This window comes from Siphateles boraxobius, unplaced genomic scaffold (assembly GCF_051911475.1).
Source record: "Siphateles boraxobius isolate OS27281-9 unplaced genomic scaffold, OSU_SipBor_1 7, whole genome shotgun sequence".
Taxonomy (NCBI): domain Eukaryota; kingdom Metazoa; phylum Chordata; class Actinopteri; order Cypriniformes; family Leuciscidae; genus Siphateles; species Siphateles boraxobius.
In genome coordinates, this window is record NW_027509197.1 from 11,553,853 (window position 1) to 11,573,933 (window position 20,081).

Consider the following 20,081-nt stretch of genomic DNA (forward strand, 5'->3'; position numbering starts at 1 on the left):
GGACATATTTATATGTTGATTAAATGCATTGCAGTGACGGGAATAAATACCCTGCCAAACCAAAGGAAACTCGAGCACTCAAAGTGGCAAACTGTGAACATTTATCACACATTTGGAAAATTGCACCTGCATTTCGATCTCACCTGAGGCTACTGTTGAAGTCTTTGAGAAAAAAAAACGTCTCGCTGTATGTAGAATGTCCCTTAGCTGTTTCCGTCGGCGTTGTCATGGAGCTCGAACACAACTGAACTGGGACTTTCAGCATGGTGAAACAAATAAATCGACACATTTCTATTCAGTTTTGGCGTCTTGTTTGAGATATATCTGCTTTAAATAAATCTACTGTGGTAAGTTATATTTTAGTAGGCTTTACAATGTAAATATCGCGAGTTAGTTAGTAGAAGGAACAAACGTAATATATTAGCGTGTGACTGTAATACTCGTAATATTATAATTTGTTTTCATTGTTTAGCAATCGATTTTATGATTGATTTTAACAAAATTATAGAATTTATGCAATTTTATCGCCTTGTCAAGTTTTAAAAGAAAAGATGCGAGTCATTTTATAAATCTAAAACAGAAAACCCACTGTAACGTTATCTTTATCAATAACATTACATTTGATGATCCTCTAGTCTGAGTCAGTCACCTTTGCTGTCACTGATTTTCATAAAGCAAATCACTTAAGCTAATAGAGAGGTAAAGAAATGAGTGACAGGGTCATACATTTACACCAGCCTCGGTTAACCTCAGAGTCAGACAGGCATATAGCAGATCCTGCCTTTGCAATAAATGTAAATGTATCACTTTAGCATGCAGCTGTTTAAAGTAATACAGATATTGCCTAATGCAGTATGGACTTTATATGTTCATAATATCATCAAGAAATTAAGGCTAACCTCTATGATAAAGTCCCAAATCCTTCAAGTACTACTACAGCCATGTCTGATTAATCTAATTTGATACAAAAGCTTTGTGAAATAGTTTAATCCCACGAATACAGCACTATTGACCTCTGTTGGTTTGTTTTAGTTGCAATGTTGACGGATAATCCAGTGAATCCTCTGAACTCAGGCATTCCCTTTGGAGGCGCACACAACCCACATAGAAAGGTAAGATGTAAGGTGTTTTGAAAGTCAAAAAAGTTCTTTTTAATTGTGCAGAAAAAAGATGTCACACTCTATAGGCTATAGCAGGTTGTCACACTAATTGGGTTACAGTTTACAATGGAACCTTTTAGACTGTGTGAAACAATTATAATTAAACACAACACATATATTCTACCTATAAAACCATTGTAATTTTCCACTATACAAATTACCTTTGCAACTTGACAGCTAGCTCCTATTTCCTATTCATTCTATCCTCAGTTCTTATTTTTGTTGTTTATTATTCTTTTATGTCAACTATTTAATTTGTTCTGCTATTGTTTGCTACTAGTTGTAATAAGTTGAAAGATTTTGCATTGGCTTTTTGCTGTCAGTCTGCTAAAATGCTTTGCTGAAAGACAATGCCCTCTGCTGGTGTAAAAATACAATAGACGTTATGATGTGCCTACTTTTTTTTCAGAGGGTGTCAAGCCTTAGGTCAGGGGGCCTTCAGAAGAGAACCCAAAACTGCCTCTTTGGAGTGGAGACCTGTGCTGAGCTGGTCTGGGAGGACTGGGAGCCAGGGCTAGAGTATACCAAATCTCTGTTCCTTAGAAGCATACATGGAAAACTCCAGAAACTCACCGTCAGGTCAGTCCACTTAAAACATTAACTCATACAAGCATTCAAGGCTAAGTGTACTGGCAAGTATGCTAGCTTAATTAGTTTGGGGTCATTTTAGTTTAAAGGCTGCATTGTAAAATGTTATTTCACTTTAAAATAACTGTTTTCTATTTGAATATACAGTGCTGGTCAAAAGTTTGGAAAAATTACTATTTTTAATGTTTTTGAAATAAGTCTCTTATGCTAACCTAGCCTGCATTTATTTGATCAAAAGTACAGATGCTAACCTAGCCTGCATTTATTTGATCAAAAGTACAGATGCTAACCTAGCCTGCATTTATTTGATCAAAAGTACAGATGCTAACCAGATGTTTTTCTATTTTAATGTACTTTAAAAAATAATTTATTTCTGTGATTTTTCAGCATCATTACTCCAGTCACATGATCCTTCAGAAATCATTCTAATATGCTGATTTGATACTCAGTTATCATCAATGTTGGAAACAGTTGTGCTGCTTAATATATTTTTGGAACAGGTGATAGTTTTTTCAGGATTCATTTATGAATAAAAAGTTTAAAAGAACAGTATTTAGTCCAAATAGAAATATTTTCTAATATAAATCTTTACTATCACTTTTCATCAATTTAACACATCCTTGTGAATAAAAGTATTAATTTCTTCTTTTTTTAAATATAGAAAAATAATGACAACAAACCTTTGAACGGTAGTGTATATTTTTACACAAGTTTTTTTTATTTTAAATAAATGCTGTTCTTTTTTTTCCTCTTTTTTTTTTTTTTTTTACTTTTTATTCATCAAAGAATCCTGATAAAAGTATCACAGGTAATATAGAAATATTAAGCAGCACAACTGTTTCCAACATTAATAATAAATCAGCATATTAGAATTATTTCTGAAAGATCATGTGACAATTAAGCCTGGAGTAATGGCTGATGAAAATTCAGCTTTCCATCACAGAAATAAATTATATTTGAAAGCATATTCAAATAGAAAACCATTATTTAAAATTGTAAGCATATTTTACAATATTATAGTTTTTTCTATATTTTTAATCAAATATATGTAGGGTTGAAGACCATAATAGACTTCTTTCAAAAACATTAGAAACAGTCATTTTAAACTTTTTACTGTATTTTAAAATACAATTTATTCATGTGATGCAGAGCTGAATTTTCAGCATCATTACTCCAGTCTTCATTGTCACACGGTCCTTCAGAAATCGTTCGAATATGTTATTATTATCAATGTTGAAAACAGTTGTGCTGCTTAATATTGTTATGGGAACTGTAATACATTTTTATACAGGATTCTCTGATGAATAGTAAGTTCATATTAACAGCTTTTATTAGAAACAGGAATTTGTATTATAAATATCTTTCCTGCCACTTTTGACCAATTTAATGCATCCTTGCTAAATAAAAGTATTACATTTAACTTCATCCTTACGAAAATATTTTTGACCCCAGATTGGTCAGGATCATACTGACGAATTTGTTTTATTTTGTCAATTTCAGACCTCCTGAGTCCAAGTTCTTCAACACACCATTTACTCAGACCATCCTTCTGAGCCCAGGGACATCTTTCTCACTCCCAGTTACTTTTCATCCTCTTGAGAAAGTAAAGTTTAATTCGCATGTCTTATCTGTTATATAATTTTAAACTTTTTATAAAATAACCAATAATGTACAATAATGATTATGCAAAAATAAATTTTGGATTTGTGTATAGACTTCTTTCTTGCCCTGCTCTTTCCAGTGTGAGTATGTGGACACTATAGAGTTTCAGGGTAAGGAAGGCACGTTTCAGGTGTTTCTGCGAGCTGTGATTCCTCATCATGACCTGAAGGTTCCAGACACGGTGATCCTGCCACCCTGTGCTGCCCGCCACAGCTCCCAAACCAGCTTCCTCTTTCGTAATTCCAGGTAAAGCTGTGTTTGCATGGCTAAAGAGCTGCCACCTAAAGAATGTTTCAACTACTCTGTGTCTCACAGTATTGTACTTTGGGTATTATTTTGTCGGAAACTAGGTTGTCACAAAGGCAACTGAGTTATGGAGAAAGTGTGAAGAAAATGCAGAATTTTAAGACGTTCGAATGCACATTTTCCCACTAGTAAGCTGCAGACAGGATTCAGATGGTTTGTGGATCCTCCGTTCCAGCTGTCCCCTGAGACTGGACAGTTAAAGCCTGGAGAGGAATGCAGGGTTACAGTAGAATTCAAGCCCCAGCAGGCTGTAGTATGCCAGGCCGAGGCCTGCTGTGCTTTCGGAGACGATGGGGAGAGCAGTTGTACTGTACTTCTGCGTGGGCTTTGTGAGTACACTAAGCTTTTGTTGGAGTCTAAATGTCAATTAAATGTCAAAGAAGATAATGATGCTTACAATTTGGTTGTGCAACATTTTAAGAATTTCATAAAGCACATTTAGGGTGTTTACACTTGTAGATTGGTTCTCTCAGTTCTCTGTTGGTCCGGATCTACAAAGAAAATGATACATTTAGTCCTGGTTTGCTTAGCGTTCACTCTGTCGTTTTTAACAGCGAATTTAGCAGCAACTTTTTGTTTTTACAGGGCAGAGCAATCACACCAGAATTGGTGTTAATTGAACTAAACCTGCCAACTTAGGGTATATTGTGGTCTTTTCTAACATTTCTCAGTTGTAAAATCATTCATTTTCTACATACAGTCGAGAAATAAATATTTAACAATTCGTTATAAACCTTTAAAGGCAGACCTACCATGAGCTCAGAAGTTGTTAATCTATGATATATGATTTTAGAAGTGAAATTTCAACTTTATTAAAAATAGTAGTTTTTAAAAGCCACATTCCAGAAAAAATGACCCTACCCATAAGCATAATTCCCTACACTCCCAAAATGAATATATATATATATATATATATATATTGCAAACATTTAAAATATATTGTTTTTTATACTTGTAACCATTTACTATAATCAAAAGTTTTTAATTTGACCATTCTTTTTTATTCAATTATGTAATTTCAAGAGCTTTATGGGATTATAGTGTATTGCCTCTTAAAGTTTACAATCTTGTAAAAAATCTTTTACAAAGCTATGATTCATATCAGAGGTTGGTTTGGTTGATGGCGTAGAAATTCTTTTAATTGTTGAAAAAACTTTTAAACAAAAAATAGTTTAATTCAAGACCGCTAAAATGTGGGTGTCACTGTAATTACAAAAAGAATGACTATTCATTGGTTAGACAAATAATCCTGCTCCAAATTCATTGCATTGGTTGAGTCATTGAGTCAGTGTTGCATTGTTGTCACTGCATGTTAAACTGGTAATAAGTACTTTTTCACATCACATTTAAGTTCCTTTCCACAGCCAAGTACCCCCACCTCCAAATCAGCTGCGTGGGACTGGAGGAAGGATGTAAGGTGCTTGAGTTTGGCTGTGTGGCAGTAGGAGACTCTCATGAAAAGCACTTTGAGATCTACAACCTCTCCGCTGTATGTTTCCCTCCATCCTGCTTTCTTTGCTCATTGAATTTTTAGACATCACTCAGATATTTCTCTCTCAGATTCACTCTCTTTCTCCGTTAGGTCAGCACAACATTCAGTCTGTCCTGGCTGAGACGACCCCCTCTCATGGAGTCTGTGTTCAGCTGTGAGGTGCATGAAGGGAAGATCGCCCCACATTCAGTGTTGAAAGTCCCTGTCTGCTTCTCCCCACTCACAGTGGACAGCACAAGTGTGGACTACCTCTGTCTTACCTGTCCTGGAGCTGTAAGCGAAGACCTGCTCAAAGTGTCAGGCACCAGCATAGGTACAATACATATCCAAACATCTGCTAATAAACATATCAAACGTGGTTTGAACGTCTTCTTCTGTGCACTATAGGTCCAATAGTGTCTCTAAGTACCTCTGTACTAGACTTTGGCTGTATTAAGGAGGGCACAGAGGTCACACACAAAATTCAGATCATCAACTCCTCTGCAGTATTGGCTCATTACCAGTTTGATGTGGACACTGGCAGCCATAGTGTGTTCAGTGTTGATAAGCCTTGTGGGTCTCTGCCAGGCAGCAGCAAACTCACCCTGCATGTGAAGTTCAGACCACAAAACCCTATAGCTTATCACAAGACAATGATCTGTTTGCTGCTGCACAGGGTAAGTCTATCTATCTATCTATCTATCTATCTATCTATCTATCTATCTATCTATCTATCTATCTATCTATCTATCTATCTATCTATCTATCTCTATCTGTCTGTCAATCTGTTTTTCGGCTTCTTGGTTGAATGTCTACTCTTTCTTAAATTGTTTTCATTTGATTGATAGTGTAGTTCTGCTTTTCTTATTAAAGGAGCCACTGTTTATGGATTTGATTGGCACCTGTCACTCAGAGCAATTGAAGCCAGCCATTTTAAAGCCAAGACACCTGAGTGTCTACAGATTAAATCTGCTACGAGGGCTCACCTGTTACCCTCCTGACTTACTGAGTGCCTTGCTGGAAGAACACCGATTAAAATTGGATGATAGCGGAGCATTGCAAATGCAGGAGGTGTGTGTTTGTCCATCTGCACTGTGGTGTAACATACAAATGCTCTGACATCTAAGAGTTAAGTCAGATTTCCTTTCATTTCTTTAAAATCCTAAAAAATTCTCTTCCTAACCTCATTTTCAAAATCATACTCAAATCACAAAAAAATAGGGTGTACCACAGCTAAAAAATAAAGTTGAAATCTTCCTGTCAAATAAAACATGGATGTCACATCACATAACCTTGCATCTAACTTTTATTAGATTCCAGCTGAGGACACTGGCAACTCCAGACCTCCCTTTAACCCACGAAGTCCTATGGAGGAGTATTTCCATGTAAATTCGGCACCTGAAGCGGAAACAGAACTTTACAACACCTCAAACTCCACCCGATTCCCCGTCCCCCATGTTACAGTTCAGCCCTCTGATCTCCTTTTTTATGACGGCCCAGCATCTAAGTCAGTCTCTATCACCAACCACACCAAGGGCAAGATCTGTCTGACGTGGTCCAATGAAGCCGAGTCCCCTTTCTCCATCTCTCCTCTCTCCTGTGAGCTAGGCCCTCTAAAGACCACAGCCTTCAGAGTGACATACAGTCCCAACCAGCAGAACACCTTCCATGCAGCACAGCTTGAGTGTTTCACTTTTTACAAGGTAATATGAGACTAAAGAGACGTTCACACCGATAGTGATCCACAGTGAAAGAGGGACCTGAAGTCATTCATTTTCAACTAGCGGAATGATAAAATGTCTTGAAACTCAAACAAGTTCAGGGAAGTTTACCTATTAAGATGTGGCGCCTACCAATAGACAATGTAGACAACGAGAAATGTCATGGTTCTATATAAAGGGTCTCTGTCCACACACAGTGATAGAATTTAAAAATTGTGCGTAGAAGTTTTCAGCATTCTGAGTCAATCTAATTCATGATAGAAGTTCTTCTTGTGCATGATATGATGCATTATGTATGACTGCAATTTATACGAATGTTTTCCCCTCATTTTAACCAGCAAGAAAACTGATTTCTGTTTAAAGTAGAACAACATCTTATTTTCACCATCAATATTAGTAATAATAAGGAATATTAGTTTGTGATCAGATTTTCAAAAGCCATGATTAGTTGCACAATGCATGATTAATGTTAAAGTATTTGCAACCAAAAACTGTTGAAAATCCAGCATAAACCGGCATGAATTCTATGTTGGTCTAGACTGGTTTACTGGTTAGAGCTGGTTTAGTGCTGATTTAGCTGGCGGACTAGCATGGTCATGCTGTTTGCAAGAAAAAACTGAGCTGGTGTAGCTGGTCCACCAACCTTTCTGCCTCCCATGCTGGTCAAATGCAAAAATACATTATGCTGGTGACCAGCAATGCTGGATTCTTCAGCAGGGTAGTATATAGATTTGGTGACCTCCAGCAATTAAATCGCAGTCAGTGTAAATGGGACATAACGTGAACATGAGTTCTGAGCATGAAGGTTTAATTCATACTTTGCAGTCACGTGACTACCATGGGTTAGCCTAACCCTAACCCTAACCCTAACTAACCATACCTGGCGGGCAACAAATGCTGAAAAAACGGCAAATTTCCAATACTAGGCTACAATCAATTATATAGTGAGGCTATTTTGTTTCCATAGCACATTAACAAAACGTTTAATGACACTAATAACACTAAAAACAATACAATTACTAAATAATAATATCACTAAAATGACGAAATGATTTTTTAATGTCATTAATGTAGGTCCAAAAGAGAAATATTAAGCCAGTAAATTAAGATAGAGAAGAGAACGCGGCGTTAATGCAGCGACAGATGCTGAAAGCTCAGTCCGTTTTTACTTTCACTTTAATGGAATGAGCGCGTTTACATGCACGTTCTTAACGTGATTATGCTGAATAATAGTGCATCCAATCGCACAACAACTATCTGGCATGTCGTTTACACCTCAAAACAACAACTTTTGTATATTAAAACTGGCGACGTCCTGGCAAGATCCTTGATTAGTTTACTGGGTTTCCTTGCTAGAGAACGACGTTCTTGCCCGCCAGCCAGTACTTGTGACGTCACGTGCAAAGTATGAATTGACTTGAATTTTTTTTTTCATCCCCAGGTTCTGAGGGATCAGAGAAATGTGGAGGATCAGACTTTGTGTCCACCCTGGTGCCTTACAGTCAGGGTGAGCGGTCACTCGTTTCAGCCTGGAAAAGAGCACTTCACCCCCAACATCTCTCTTCAACACCCTCAAGTAGTAAGTCTGATAATGGTGACATCTTTTAAAATAATGGCTGTGTCCAAATTCTGAAAAACACTGCATCTGCAAGCAGCATACTAATGTAGAAAGGCACATCTGAATCCAAAGCTCATACCAAATCCTGTTTACTGTCATTTCTTCATCGGATTGATTTCAGAAGGCAGCATAGATGTATCCTTTGATGCCTATGATATCCCACAATTATGTGCTTTCAATCCCTAGAAAGTTGTGCTAAAAAATAAACAAGGCATCTGAAAGTTGCAGTTGGTGGTCAGACTGTGTGTAAATTTACATTTTGTGACCAACTTTTTCCATTTTTGATGTAATTTCTATTGATAAGTTACTATTGTAGTAATTCATTATTGGCTTAGCTGTCACCTAAAATCTCTCTATTTTGTTGTAGATTATTAAAATCGTTACGCTGCCTCAGAAGCCTGCTTGCACAAAGGCTGCTTGCAAAGTCACTAACTGATAGGGCAGTGAGGCAACAAGTCAGCTGCCTAAGCTTTCGGACACAACCAATATGTAGTAAGAGAGCATAAATGGAAAGGTTTTAACACAATCCATCTTCCTGCAGGTATTCCCTGCCCTGAAACAGTTAGCATACCGCAGTATTCTCCTGCAGAATACAGGAGACCTGCCAGTGATCTTCAGACTGGACCCAGACGAGTGTCCATCAGTATGTGTTCTGCCACCCAGTGGTCTGGTGCCACCTGGAAGCCACCTGATCCTCACATTCAGATGCACTCCATCTCCGGATCACTCTTCCGGTATCCCTTTGACATTACTGCTGAATGCCAGCCCCAATCACGCACAGGTTAACACTATAATGTTTACAAAAAATAACATAATGTAGTGAGTTGCCAGACTGAGTGGTTAAAGCCAAGTGGATGAGTGATGAAACGTTTTGAGTGACAGACAAGCACGTTCAGTTGACTAGAATAATCTAGAATCATGAAAACAAGAATCTTCACATACTTATTCTGTGGTGTTTCAGTCACTCATTTGCCAAATGGAAGTTTCTAAATATCATTAAAAAGCTAAAGTAGGAATTTCTGAAACTGAAAGCTGGAAAGTGGTTTCATGGTCCATTTTAGCCTACAAATGAATCTTTTGTAGGTACTGAATGTGGTTGCTGTAGCAGAGAAGCTTTCCATGAGCGTGGAGGAGGGTGGCAGTCTGTTCTTTCAGCCCACAGCAGTGGGCTCCTGCTCTGAGCGAACGCTGCGGGTGAAGAATCTGAGCAGGGTGCCGGTAGAGTTCAAGTGGAGGCTTTGTGGATCAGACCAAAGGGTTCTGACTGTACTGCCAAACACAGACATTCTCCAGCCCAATGAATCCAAGGTAAGGCTGCAGCATGAGTGTGGTGTTTTGGGCCATAGTAGTTTCAATCTTATTGATTGAATGCATTTGTTTGTTTTCAGGTACAGAAGTGGTCCTTTGCTCCAAAGGAGGAGATGATGTACAACATGAAGCCTAGTCTCACATTCTGGCCTGTCCAAACACCACAATGCAAGAAGTCCCGCCTTACCATTGAAGCTGTTGGATTGGCATCCAAAGGCTCACTCCAGGTGTGTTACATTAGATTACATTTGCACAAAGCTGAAGATCATCATCATACATCTCTAAAGGTAGAGACACACCAAACCGACGCCAAAGAAATAGAGCTGATGAAAGCAGACTGTGTTGTCACCTCGCGTCGGAGGAAAAGGCTGCATTTAAACACACCAAGAGAACTACAGCCGACTGTCAGCTAGAATGCGCGTTCTGTGCCTGCGTGTAAATGAGACAACGGTCTATTTTTACAGATATATTCCTCTATATTCGTCATTCAAAAAGGGAAACCGACGCCGCAGGCTGCAGATACACAAACGGTAAACAAAGCAGTGCGTGGTTACCGTTTTGAATATCAATCCTGCTGTTCACTTTCTTTATTCCACTCCTCTCATGTTAATATTGAAATATTCGCCAAGGAACACTTGGGTAAGATGACATAACATTAGAACAGCCTTCTATCTGTACCGTTTTGACTTCTTTGCTGGCTGTTTTGCTATTATTCTCGTGCACTGACTCGTTCACTAAGCTGAACAGCCAATCAGAGTTCCCTCTTTCACCGATGGCCTTACGCATGTTCAACATGTTGAATCGGCCCAAAAAAACCCGACGGTGTCCGACTAGAGCCAACAGTGCAGAACACACGCGTTCAAAAATGTTGTGTTTAAAATGGCCGACGTTACCCGATGGCGGTGTGTACCGGGCTTAAGACTTCAGTTAAAGAACGCTTCATCAAGACATCTTCCAGATGAAAATGCACGTTGCAAAATCTCTCCAATGTATGTTTGCTATCATGAGATAATATAAAGATGATGATCTAATGATCTAAAGAGCATCTTGTGTTTGAATGGAAATAAGAACATCTGACCATCTGTACAACAGAGTTAACATTATCAATGATAAAGATTTTCTTACATTTGCTTAGTTAACTTGGTTTGAATGGGTTGGACATGCACACTTTTCTATAAGAAAATTATTGTCATAACTGTTTGTAACTTTGTAAAATGATTTTTTCCCAGGCAGAGCACCCTGTTATAGATCTGGGTGAGGTACTGGTGGAAAGCCGTAAGTCATTTGAAGTTCCTCTACTGAACGACAGCCCTTGTGCCGTCAGCTACTCTCTGACAACACAGCAAAGTGTCACTGATACAGGCCTCCTTGAGGACATGACTCAAGATCCTTTGGGTAGGACTCAGTAACTCACTATTCTTATCCTAAAAATATGTTTACTGCCATTTAAATGATTCACTGTCTACAGTATATTCAGCTATATACAAATGATGGCGGTTTTGTGTGGGGTTTTCATCAAGGATGTTAAATTGAATAAGTGACAGTAAAGACTTACAATGTCAACAAAACAATCTATTTAAATAAATGCTGTTCTTTTGAACTTTCTATTCATCAAAGAATCCTGAAAAAAATGTATCACGGTTTCCACAAAAATAATAAGCAGGAAAAATATTATGGAATTGTTTTCAACAAATTAGAAAGATTTCTGAATGATCATGTGACACTGAAGACTGAATTAATGGCTGCTGAAAATTCAGCTTTGCCATTACAGAGATAAATTACATTTTAAAATAGAATAGAAAAACATATTTATAAAAAAATATATTTATATTATAATAATATCCCACAATATTACTATTTTTTACTGTATTATTGATCTAATAAATGCAGCCTTGGTGAGAGACTTCTTTCAAAAACATTAAAAAACATTTACAGACCCCAAACTTTTGAATGGTAGTGTAGATGTTTTATTTTGTACATATGATTAATGTTCGGTCTGTTAAGTCAATTAAGCTTTCATTTTTCAGTTCTGGAGATGGAGAATGTAAAGGGAACCATACCTGCCGACTGCAGGCTACCGATCCGCTGCACAGTGAGACCGGCTCGCAGAGCCCATTACCGCTGGACAATCAGTTACCATATCCTCAATGCCTCTGGTAGCGTACTAAAAAAATAATCGCTTCAAACTGCGATTCCTGTGTGTGTATTAGACAATATTGAAACACCTTGCATACTACAACCTTCCAAAAGTTAATCCAGTATTGGCCACCACTAACCAGCGTAAACTAAACTGGACCATGCTGGTATTTTCAAATATAAAATGTTCATATGCCATGTTTACATTATCACAATGTAAAAAAAAAATTTCTGGTGGCCAGGCTCTATGGGAGGAAAGCCCCAATCTATATGCCATGTACAGGCTGAGGGAGTGTATCCCACCATGGAGGTGATGGATGTCCGTAGCTGTGGCAATGTGGAGGGGCTGAGTAAACTTCAGCTCTGGCGTCTCTTCAATCTGGATGCACTCAACACTTATCTACGCAGAGATCCCAGCCCATCAGAGCTAACCTTCAGGGTGCCCACTAGACACAGGCAATACTTTGAACAGAGTATTGTTTTTTTGCTTCAATTAAAACAGTTATACAACTTTCTTTTGATATCTATTAAAATCTTCTGCAGTTTTCGACATCGGCCCTCTATCTTTACCTCAGCCATGATGGATTTTAGCTTCAGCGCTGCTCCCCTGGGCTCAGACCCCACCAGTATTCTGCTTCTGTTTAAAAACCCAGGAAGCATTCCTGTAGAGTGGTGAGCATCCATAACTTGGTCTGCCGATAGTTTACGGTAGCAAATAAAGTCACACCGGCAATATAAAGAATTATCAATATGTTTTCCCTTTAGGACATTCTTGTTCCCAGAGGACCAACAGATTGAGTTGGAGTACTGGGCCGAGACTGGAGATTTCAGTCCATCTGAGCTCCACCTGATGAAGATTCAGGAGCACAGGCTTTTCTCCATCTTCCCACGCTCTGGTAAACTCCAACCCGGCCAACAGAGGACAGTGCAATTGACATACAGGTCAGGATAAAAAGCACTGTAATGATTCTGCACTGAAGTGTTGTTTTATGATGCACAGAAAACTAGAAGGCATATGCTTCTCTTCCAGACACGAATTTGTGGGGACTGATCGTCTTCCTGTCTTGTTGAAACTTTCACGTGGAAGAGAGATACTGGTGAGAGAAATGATTTTTTTCATTACAGTGCATGCAGAATTTTTTAGCAAACAATGCATGCTGATAAATCTCGAATCTTCTAGCTGAATTTTACAGGAACAACTGTGGAAAGAGATAGACGCTACATTCACCTTTCCTCCAATCGGCACATCTTTGCCCCCATGGCAATTGGTGGGTTCAGCCCCCCTAAACAGGTTGGTATAGGTTACCTGAATTGCTGTTTTTTCCTGAAAGCGCTTCTTTTTTTTATACATAAGAAAGTCTATATAATAAACTTTTTTCTTTTTATAATAGAATCTTACATATAAGCATTTTATATTATGTTTATATTATATTATATTATATTATATTTAAATTATATTCAGGTCACTGACAAAACATCAACTAGGCCTATACTATAATATTTTTTTAGGATTATTGATTTATATGTTGCTTGCCAAAATTTTTATTTCCTCAGAATATATATTTGGTATATTTTAAAGTATCACCAGCAGGGGCTAACAGGGTCATGCTAACCAGCCAATAGGGCCTCAAGATTACTTTAAATTATTTTAAATAAGACAAAACAGGTATTATAGTGAGCTAAACAACTAAAAATCAAGAAATTATAAGTAAAACAAAAAAGTCCAGTAAATCACAAACAACTGGAAAAGACATGCAAGTGTATCGGTCAAAAAGTGGAATGTTTTGCCAACTTTGTCAAAAAATGTTTCATCTGCACAGGTGTATGAACTGTATAATGCAGGCACTCTCCCACTGAGGTACCACTTCGACACCACTCCACTGGAGGAGCTGATGGAGGAGAACTTCAGTCACCCGATCTTACAGTGTATGAACCCTGGTGGAGAGATCGAGCCAGGCCACACCGCCCTTGTGGAGTGGATCTTCTCCCCACTGGAGGCTAAAACATACAGTGTTAGTTACTCCACAATAACATCCTCTTAAAGTTGCCATGAAATGGAAGTTGCAAAAATCTTTTCTTCTCCATTGTGACATATAGATAAGTGAAACGGCTTCTGGTAGGGCGGGACTTGATTTTGTTCATCAGGAATTGATTAGATTGTTGTGGTTTGCCAGGTTGTCTCGCCGTCACGTCTTCATAGAAGATATGTCACTGCAAGAGGGAGGAGTTATTTTGATTAAAGATTACGAGGGCACATGAATTTAAAAAAAATGTGTATGGAGAAATATTTTATAATAAATGTTGCAATTTTCTATAGAAAATAAGAATTGTCAGTTTTGAATTCATAGTTACTTTAAAAAAAATGTGGTGTTACTGTTCATGCTACTAAAAACAGTCCATGTAGTAACAATGTGTTTATCTGAAAAGACAACTTGACAACTTAAATATGCACAACATTAAGTGTTTTTTTTACTGAGTTAGGTACACAACTCCATGTTTTACAGGTGGACATTCCAATTCATGTGGTGGAGGGGGACAGCATGTTTGTAACATTTGAGGGCCAAGGCTTTGACGAAAGAGAGTCAGAATCCATTCATGTACAGGATGGGCATATTACTGTGCCTTGCACTCAAAGAATCCCAGTACCTGGACAAGTAAGAGTGCTTGATGATACAAGCCATATATAAGAGGTGTTCCACAATAAATGGAAGTAGGATTTCTCTCTCTCTCTCTCTCTCTCTCTCTCTCTCTTTCTCTCTCTCTCTCTTTCTTTCTCTTTCTTTCTGTGTAGGTGGTGTTCCTGTCTGAAGATAGAGTGTGTTTTGGTGATATCCCCGTGTGCTCTCGAAGTACACGCATTCTTTTTTTGACCAATGTCTCATACACAGACCAAGTGTTGTATAAGTGGAACGTAACAAGCACAGAATGCCAGCAGGTGTGTATATGTTAGGTATTAGATCATGCAAAAATGAAAATTCTGATGACATTCCAAAAATGTGTATTGAGCAGATAACATGGTTGATCGCATGTGTTTGTTTGTAATGTTGACCATAGACTGTAACGATCTGTCCTGTGAGTGGTCGTCTTGCACCAGGGGAAAGTGTTCTCTGCATCGTGACAATACAGGCCTCAGGCAGCCCCGCTTTCTACCAACAAGACCTCCTCTGTGAGGTGACAAATACAAAGATACACCAGTGAACACATTCACACATAGACACATACAGTATGCTTATTTAAAACGGTTCCGTTCAAAAGTTTGGGGTCTGTATGATTTTTATTTTACAATGCTTATGAAAGAAGTCTTTTATGTTTACCAAGGCTAGATTTATTTAAACCATACATACAGTAAAAAATAGTGATGTTGTGAAATATTTTTGCAATTTAAAATATAATTTTGAAATGTAATTTACTCCTGGATGACAAAGCTGAATTTCCAGCATCATTATTCCAGTCTTCAGTGTCACATGATCCTTCAGAAATCATCCTAATATGATGATTTGGTGCTCAATAAACATGACTTATTAATATCATTGTTGAAAACAATTGCACTGCTTAATATTTTCGTGGTACATCAGTATTCTTTGATGAATATAACGTTTAAAAGAACAGGATTTATTTGTAATATAACTCTTTTTTTAACAATGTAGTCTATAATGTCACTTTTGATTAGTATAATGCATCCTTGCTGAATAAAAGTATTAATATCTTTAAAAAAAAAATCTTACTGACACCAAACAGTAGTAGTTACGTAACACAAGTCAAGGCCACTTGTTTGAACTTATTTGAGGAGAACTGACTTCATATAATATCCACATACATTATTTTGGGGCCACTGTAAACTGGAAACACATCTAAATGTTTGTGGCTCTTTTTGACAGATAACACTTGTGAATATGCTAGCACAGTATCACAGAGACCTGCGACAGTGGGAGGAAGAGACAGAGAGACAGAAATATGAGTTTACACTCACTGAGAAAGACCTGCTACAGACAAAGCAACTGGATAGATGCACTCAGGTCAGAAATCACACATCTTTAACACTGACAAGTAGCCTTTCGCATCCCATTCACCATATCAAAGCAATAAGTTAAAAAACGAATTATCCTCCTCAGGAAGGTGCATTGCTTGAACAGAAAACTGGCACAAGAAAATATAAGGTAAACCACAAAGACAAGACTAAGTTAAGTGATTCACCCAAATTTTTTGTTTAATTTACATGGTACATTTTGTTTCTAAATGAAAGACTAATGATTGGTTCCCCATGTGGCAGGCCCTTCCGCACATTCGTAGCAGTGATCACGCTGTGGGCGGTCCCTCAGCGAGACCCAGTCGGGCTGAACAGCGGGTCCCGCAGCAGACAGGCCAGGAAAGTAGGAGACGCCCCGAGCCTCCCTGCCCTAAACTGCTCCACTTGGGTGTTACTGCACGCTCTCACAGCCTCATGGAGTACCAGACACATTTCCCCACTCAGTTCAACACTCATTACATCAACAGGTACACTGGGGTGCAAAAGTCAGCATTGATCTGGAATTTATTTCATTGAAACCTGGAGGATTTCATTTGAGGATTAAAAGTAAACAAAGTCTGATGTCTATTATTATATTTCTTTCAGATCTACGCAGCCCAAGCATTCTCAGTCAGGCACAGGCGAGAGCTGCCATCTTTCTACAAACCTGCCCCCTCTGACTCTTGGTTTCGAGAGAGACGTCATCACACACGTGCTCAATTCTTTACTACAGTATGTCTTACATCGTCTAATTTATAGACTACCAATCAAAAGTTTTTTGAAAGAAATCAGATTCATCAAAAATGATGCACTTAATTGATCAAAAGTAGACATTTTTTATTATTGTATAATGTTATAAAAGATTTTTGTTTTAAAAAATGCTGTTCTTTTGAAGAATCCTGAAAAAAATGTATCACGGTTTCCACAAAAACATTAAAGGTAGGGTAGGCAATTTCAGAGAGGCTAGCAATAGCAAGCTAGCATTCAAAGGATGAGATCCCACCCTCCCTTCAGTGCGCTCTCCAAAGCCACGCCTCCTTCAAAAGTCTGCAGACGTAAAATTACATTGTGTCTCAAAGTAGAGTTCTCAACGGGCCTGAAAATTACAACCCGACCCGACCCGGCCCGTGGCTTTTAAAGCCCGGACCCGATGTAACCCGACACATCAACATGAATTATCTGCCTGAACCCGGCCCGCGGCCCGACGCCGATTTTCTTTTTTTTCCCTTTTTTTCTTATACACGTAGGCTATTATCATGACCAGCAGACGGGAATTCAAATCAATCTTTAATGTTCACGTCTTTTAACAATAGCCTACAAACAATACAAACAACTGAAACAAACTTTAAAAATATAAATAGGCTATATAGGCTACTAAATATGCCTCAAATAAAAATCTTCTGGACGACCCTGTTTTTTTGCTGTCATATTTCATCAGCACCTTGCATTTTGAGCATTGCACATACCCTGTAGAATGTCCATCAGAATCCAGCACCACTCCAAACACTTTCCAGACCTCTGATTTTCCCACTCCTGTAGTAGCGACTGTGAATTCACCTGCGGCAAGTTTACTTTTCACCAACTCCATCTTCTTCTCCAGGCAAGGCGTGCACGCAGCGGCGTCAGGTCTGCCCCCGCAATGCACGTTGCACGCAGCAGCCAGACTTTCTTTACGGTGAACAGCAACGATGATTAATAATTTTTTTTTCACTGAGCGCAAAAGATTAAGCCCGAGGTCCGACCCGACCCGAGTCATTTGCTTATATTTTCGACCCGAACCCGACCCGACCCGAACCTGCGGCCGACGCGGCCCGTTGAGAACTCTATCTCAAAGCACTTAACATTATAATAATAATGAACAAAAAAACTACTCTACTTTACAGAGCTCTAGTAGTACCACCTGACTGATGCAGATTCATTTCGGAGTTAATAGTGTTGCCAGAGAAACGCATAAATCAGAGTCCGAGGACCGAATGCAATGATTGGATGAACATGTTTTGTCCTGAGACTTTCACAGAAGATGTACATGTTTTAATATTTAGGCCACTTATATTATTGATTGCTATCAAGATGTGAAGAGAGTTTCAACCAGTATAGCAAAACGGATTGCCTACCCTACCTTTAAGCAGTACAACTGTTTTCAACATTGATGATAATAATAAGAAATGTTTGTTGAGCGTCAAATCAGCATATTAGAATGATTTCTAATGGATCATGTGACACTGAAGACTGGAGTAATGATGCTGAAAATTCAGCTTTGCTATCACAGGTATAAATTACATTTTAAAATAGAAATATTTGATTAATGTTACACAATTTGTGATCAAATAAATATAGCCTCATGAGTATGTGACTTTTTTCAAAAACACAATCCCGATTTTTTGAATAGTAATGCACATTCTGCACGTCTTCTGTCGTTTTAAATGGAATAATTGTCATTCCTATTCTTCCTCAATGTGAGGTCACACCGTTCACTGTCTTCTACAGGAGTCTTTTAGATGAGCCTCAGTTCCAGCAGGCTCTGGTAGAGGGCGACACTGAGCAGGTGTTGTACTTCACACAGCTGCGACCCGCTCCTGCTCCTGCCCTCCCCGCACAAACTCTACCCCGCTCTGCTGCAGGCTGCCAGGATCCTGTAGAAATGTCCGGTGCGTCCAGTGCCGCTCCAGCAAAGACTTACACCAGAAACTGTAGCACTGCAGACAGACCCAGGAGTGAGTGTGACCGGGAGTCTCTGAAAGAACTACAGGAGGAGACAAAGATGAAGGTCCAGGAGTCCATTCGCAGGTGTGCTGTTTTAAAGCAGTCAAAATTGGTTTTGCAATTCCACATGGTGATGCGAGTCTGCAGTGGTTCACTGTCCAAGACTATATTTGATGTGTATATTTCTGCTGTACTACTGACAAAGCTGCTTGTTTTTAAACTTAAAATTAAACGTAAAATAATTCAATTGAATTTATTATAAATTTTGTCGTTCAATGTTGGTTTATGATGTCATGCAGGTGGTCGACATCTAACAATTAAACAATCTGTCCACGTCATACAAATAAGAAACTATGCTTCCAACCACAACCTGCGATTCACAGATTCGTTGAACTATGTTGATAATGACGGAAATTGCAACCATAGTTGGCTAAGGATGTTTTGGGGATAAGCTCTCCTGATAAACTTCTATATCTAGTTAAAATGATCAGTATCAGTTCAATTCCATACTTACAGTCGTTATGGCCAATAAACTTGATTACAGTATTGGTGTTTTACATTTTCTATAGCAATTTCTGCCAAATCAAATTTTTCAGAGCTAGACATTAAAAAACTAATTTCCATGACTATTCCATGTCTGGGAATCACACTTTTAAAAATGCTCTCATATACTGTACAGTAACCAGATTTCCCAAGACGGTGGGTTTAAGTTCTTAAATAAAAAATGACAGTTCTTGAAAGAACAAATAAGATCACCTTGGAAGTGTGCTGAGCCGGATGCCCATTAGTGAGTCCTAGTGAGTTCTTTCTCTTTTCTGCAGGTTTCCTGAGTTCTGTGACCTGCTGGAGGGCATTTTGCTCAACACCTTGCAGAACCTAATGATGGAGGCTTTCTTGGGTGAGCTGGTTCTGACGACACGACCGCGAATCATAGCTCTTCCGCCTTCCTCTTCCAGGTTACTGGCATCTACATTTTATTTTAATCTCACTTTATCTGGATCAGATTAAAAAAGTTATAATTCTTACAAAAACTTTGTAAGAAATGCACTCAAGTGGCATTGACTCTTGTTTGAATAGCCTAAGAGATATTAGCCAATAAATTATTTCTCATTTTATGTATGTGTACTGTAGGAAAAACAGCCTTGGCTCCAACAGACAGTCCAGTGCTGAATCTAATAAGAGAAAGGAGCTGTTGCGCCCCCCAGTGACCAGCCCAAGCCTGTACATGTCTACCCAGGCCACAGTCTCAAACCTGGAGCCAGAGCAGTAATGAGCCACACCGCACTTTAACTTAACACTCAATATCACTGTATGACATGCATGAGACTGATTCGTATTAAACTGTATTCAAGATGACAATCCTGGTGTAATTTATCTGAGTCTCTACCATCAACTGTATCCA

At 38.5% G+C, this 20,081-nt stretch overlaps 1 protein-coding gene across 1 annotated transcript; it reads left to right on the top strand.

Annotated features, from left to right (window-relative positions):
- Window positions 1–218: 218 nt before the first annotated feature.
- On the top strand, window positions 219–20,038 carry cfap65 (cilia and flagella associated protein 65). The gene is made up of 33 exons (XM_077216619.1): window positions 219–347; window positions 1,033–1,112; window positions 1,570–1,739; window positions 3,249–3,351; window positions 3,490–3,656; window positions 3,846–4,045; window positions 5,081–5,205; window positions 5,299–5,521; window positions 5,596–5,864; window positions 6,061–6,258; window positions 6,501–6,890; window positions 8,350–8,487; window positions 9,068–9,307; window positions 9,610–9,834; window positions 9,915–10,061; window positions 11,064–11,229; window positions 11,862–11,990; window positions 12,213–12,426; window positions 12,514–12,642; window positions 12,736–12,912; window positions 13,001–13,067; window positions 13,151–13,261; window positions 13,791–13,982; window positions 14,475–14,624; window positions 14,762–14,905; window positions 15,025–15,141; window positions 15,849–15,986; window positions 16,083–16,127; window positions 16,241–16,464; window positions 16,583–16,708; window positions 18,464–18,763; window positions 19,501–19,635; window positions 19,811–20,038. The coding sequence occupies exons 2-33, from the start codon at window positions 1,038–1,040 to the stop codon at window positions 19,947–19,949; spliced, it is 5,373 nt and encodes a 1,790-aa protein (XP_077072734.1). The 5' UTR covers window positions 219–347; window positions 1,033–1,037; the 3' UTR covers window positions 19,950–20,038.
- Window positions 20,039–20,081: the final 43 nt, after the last annotated feature.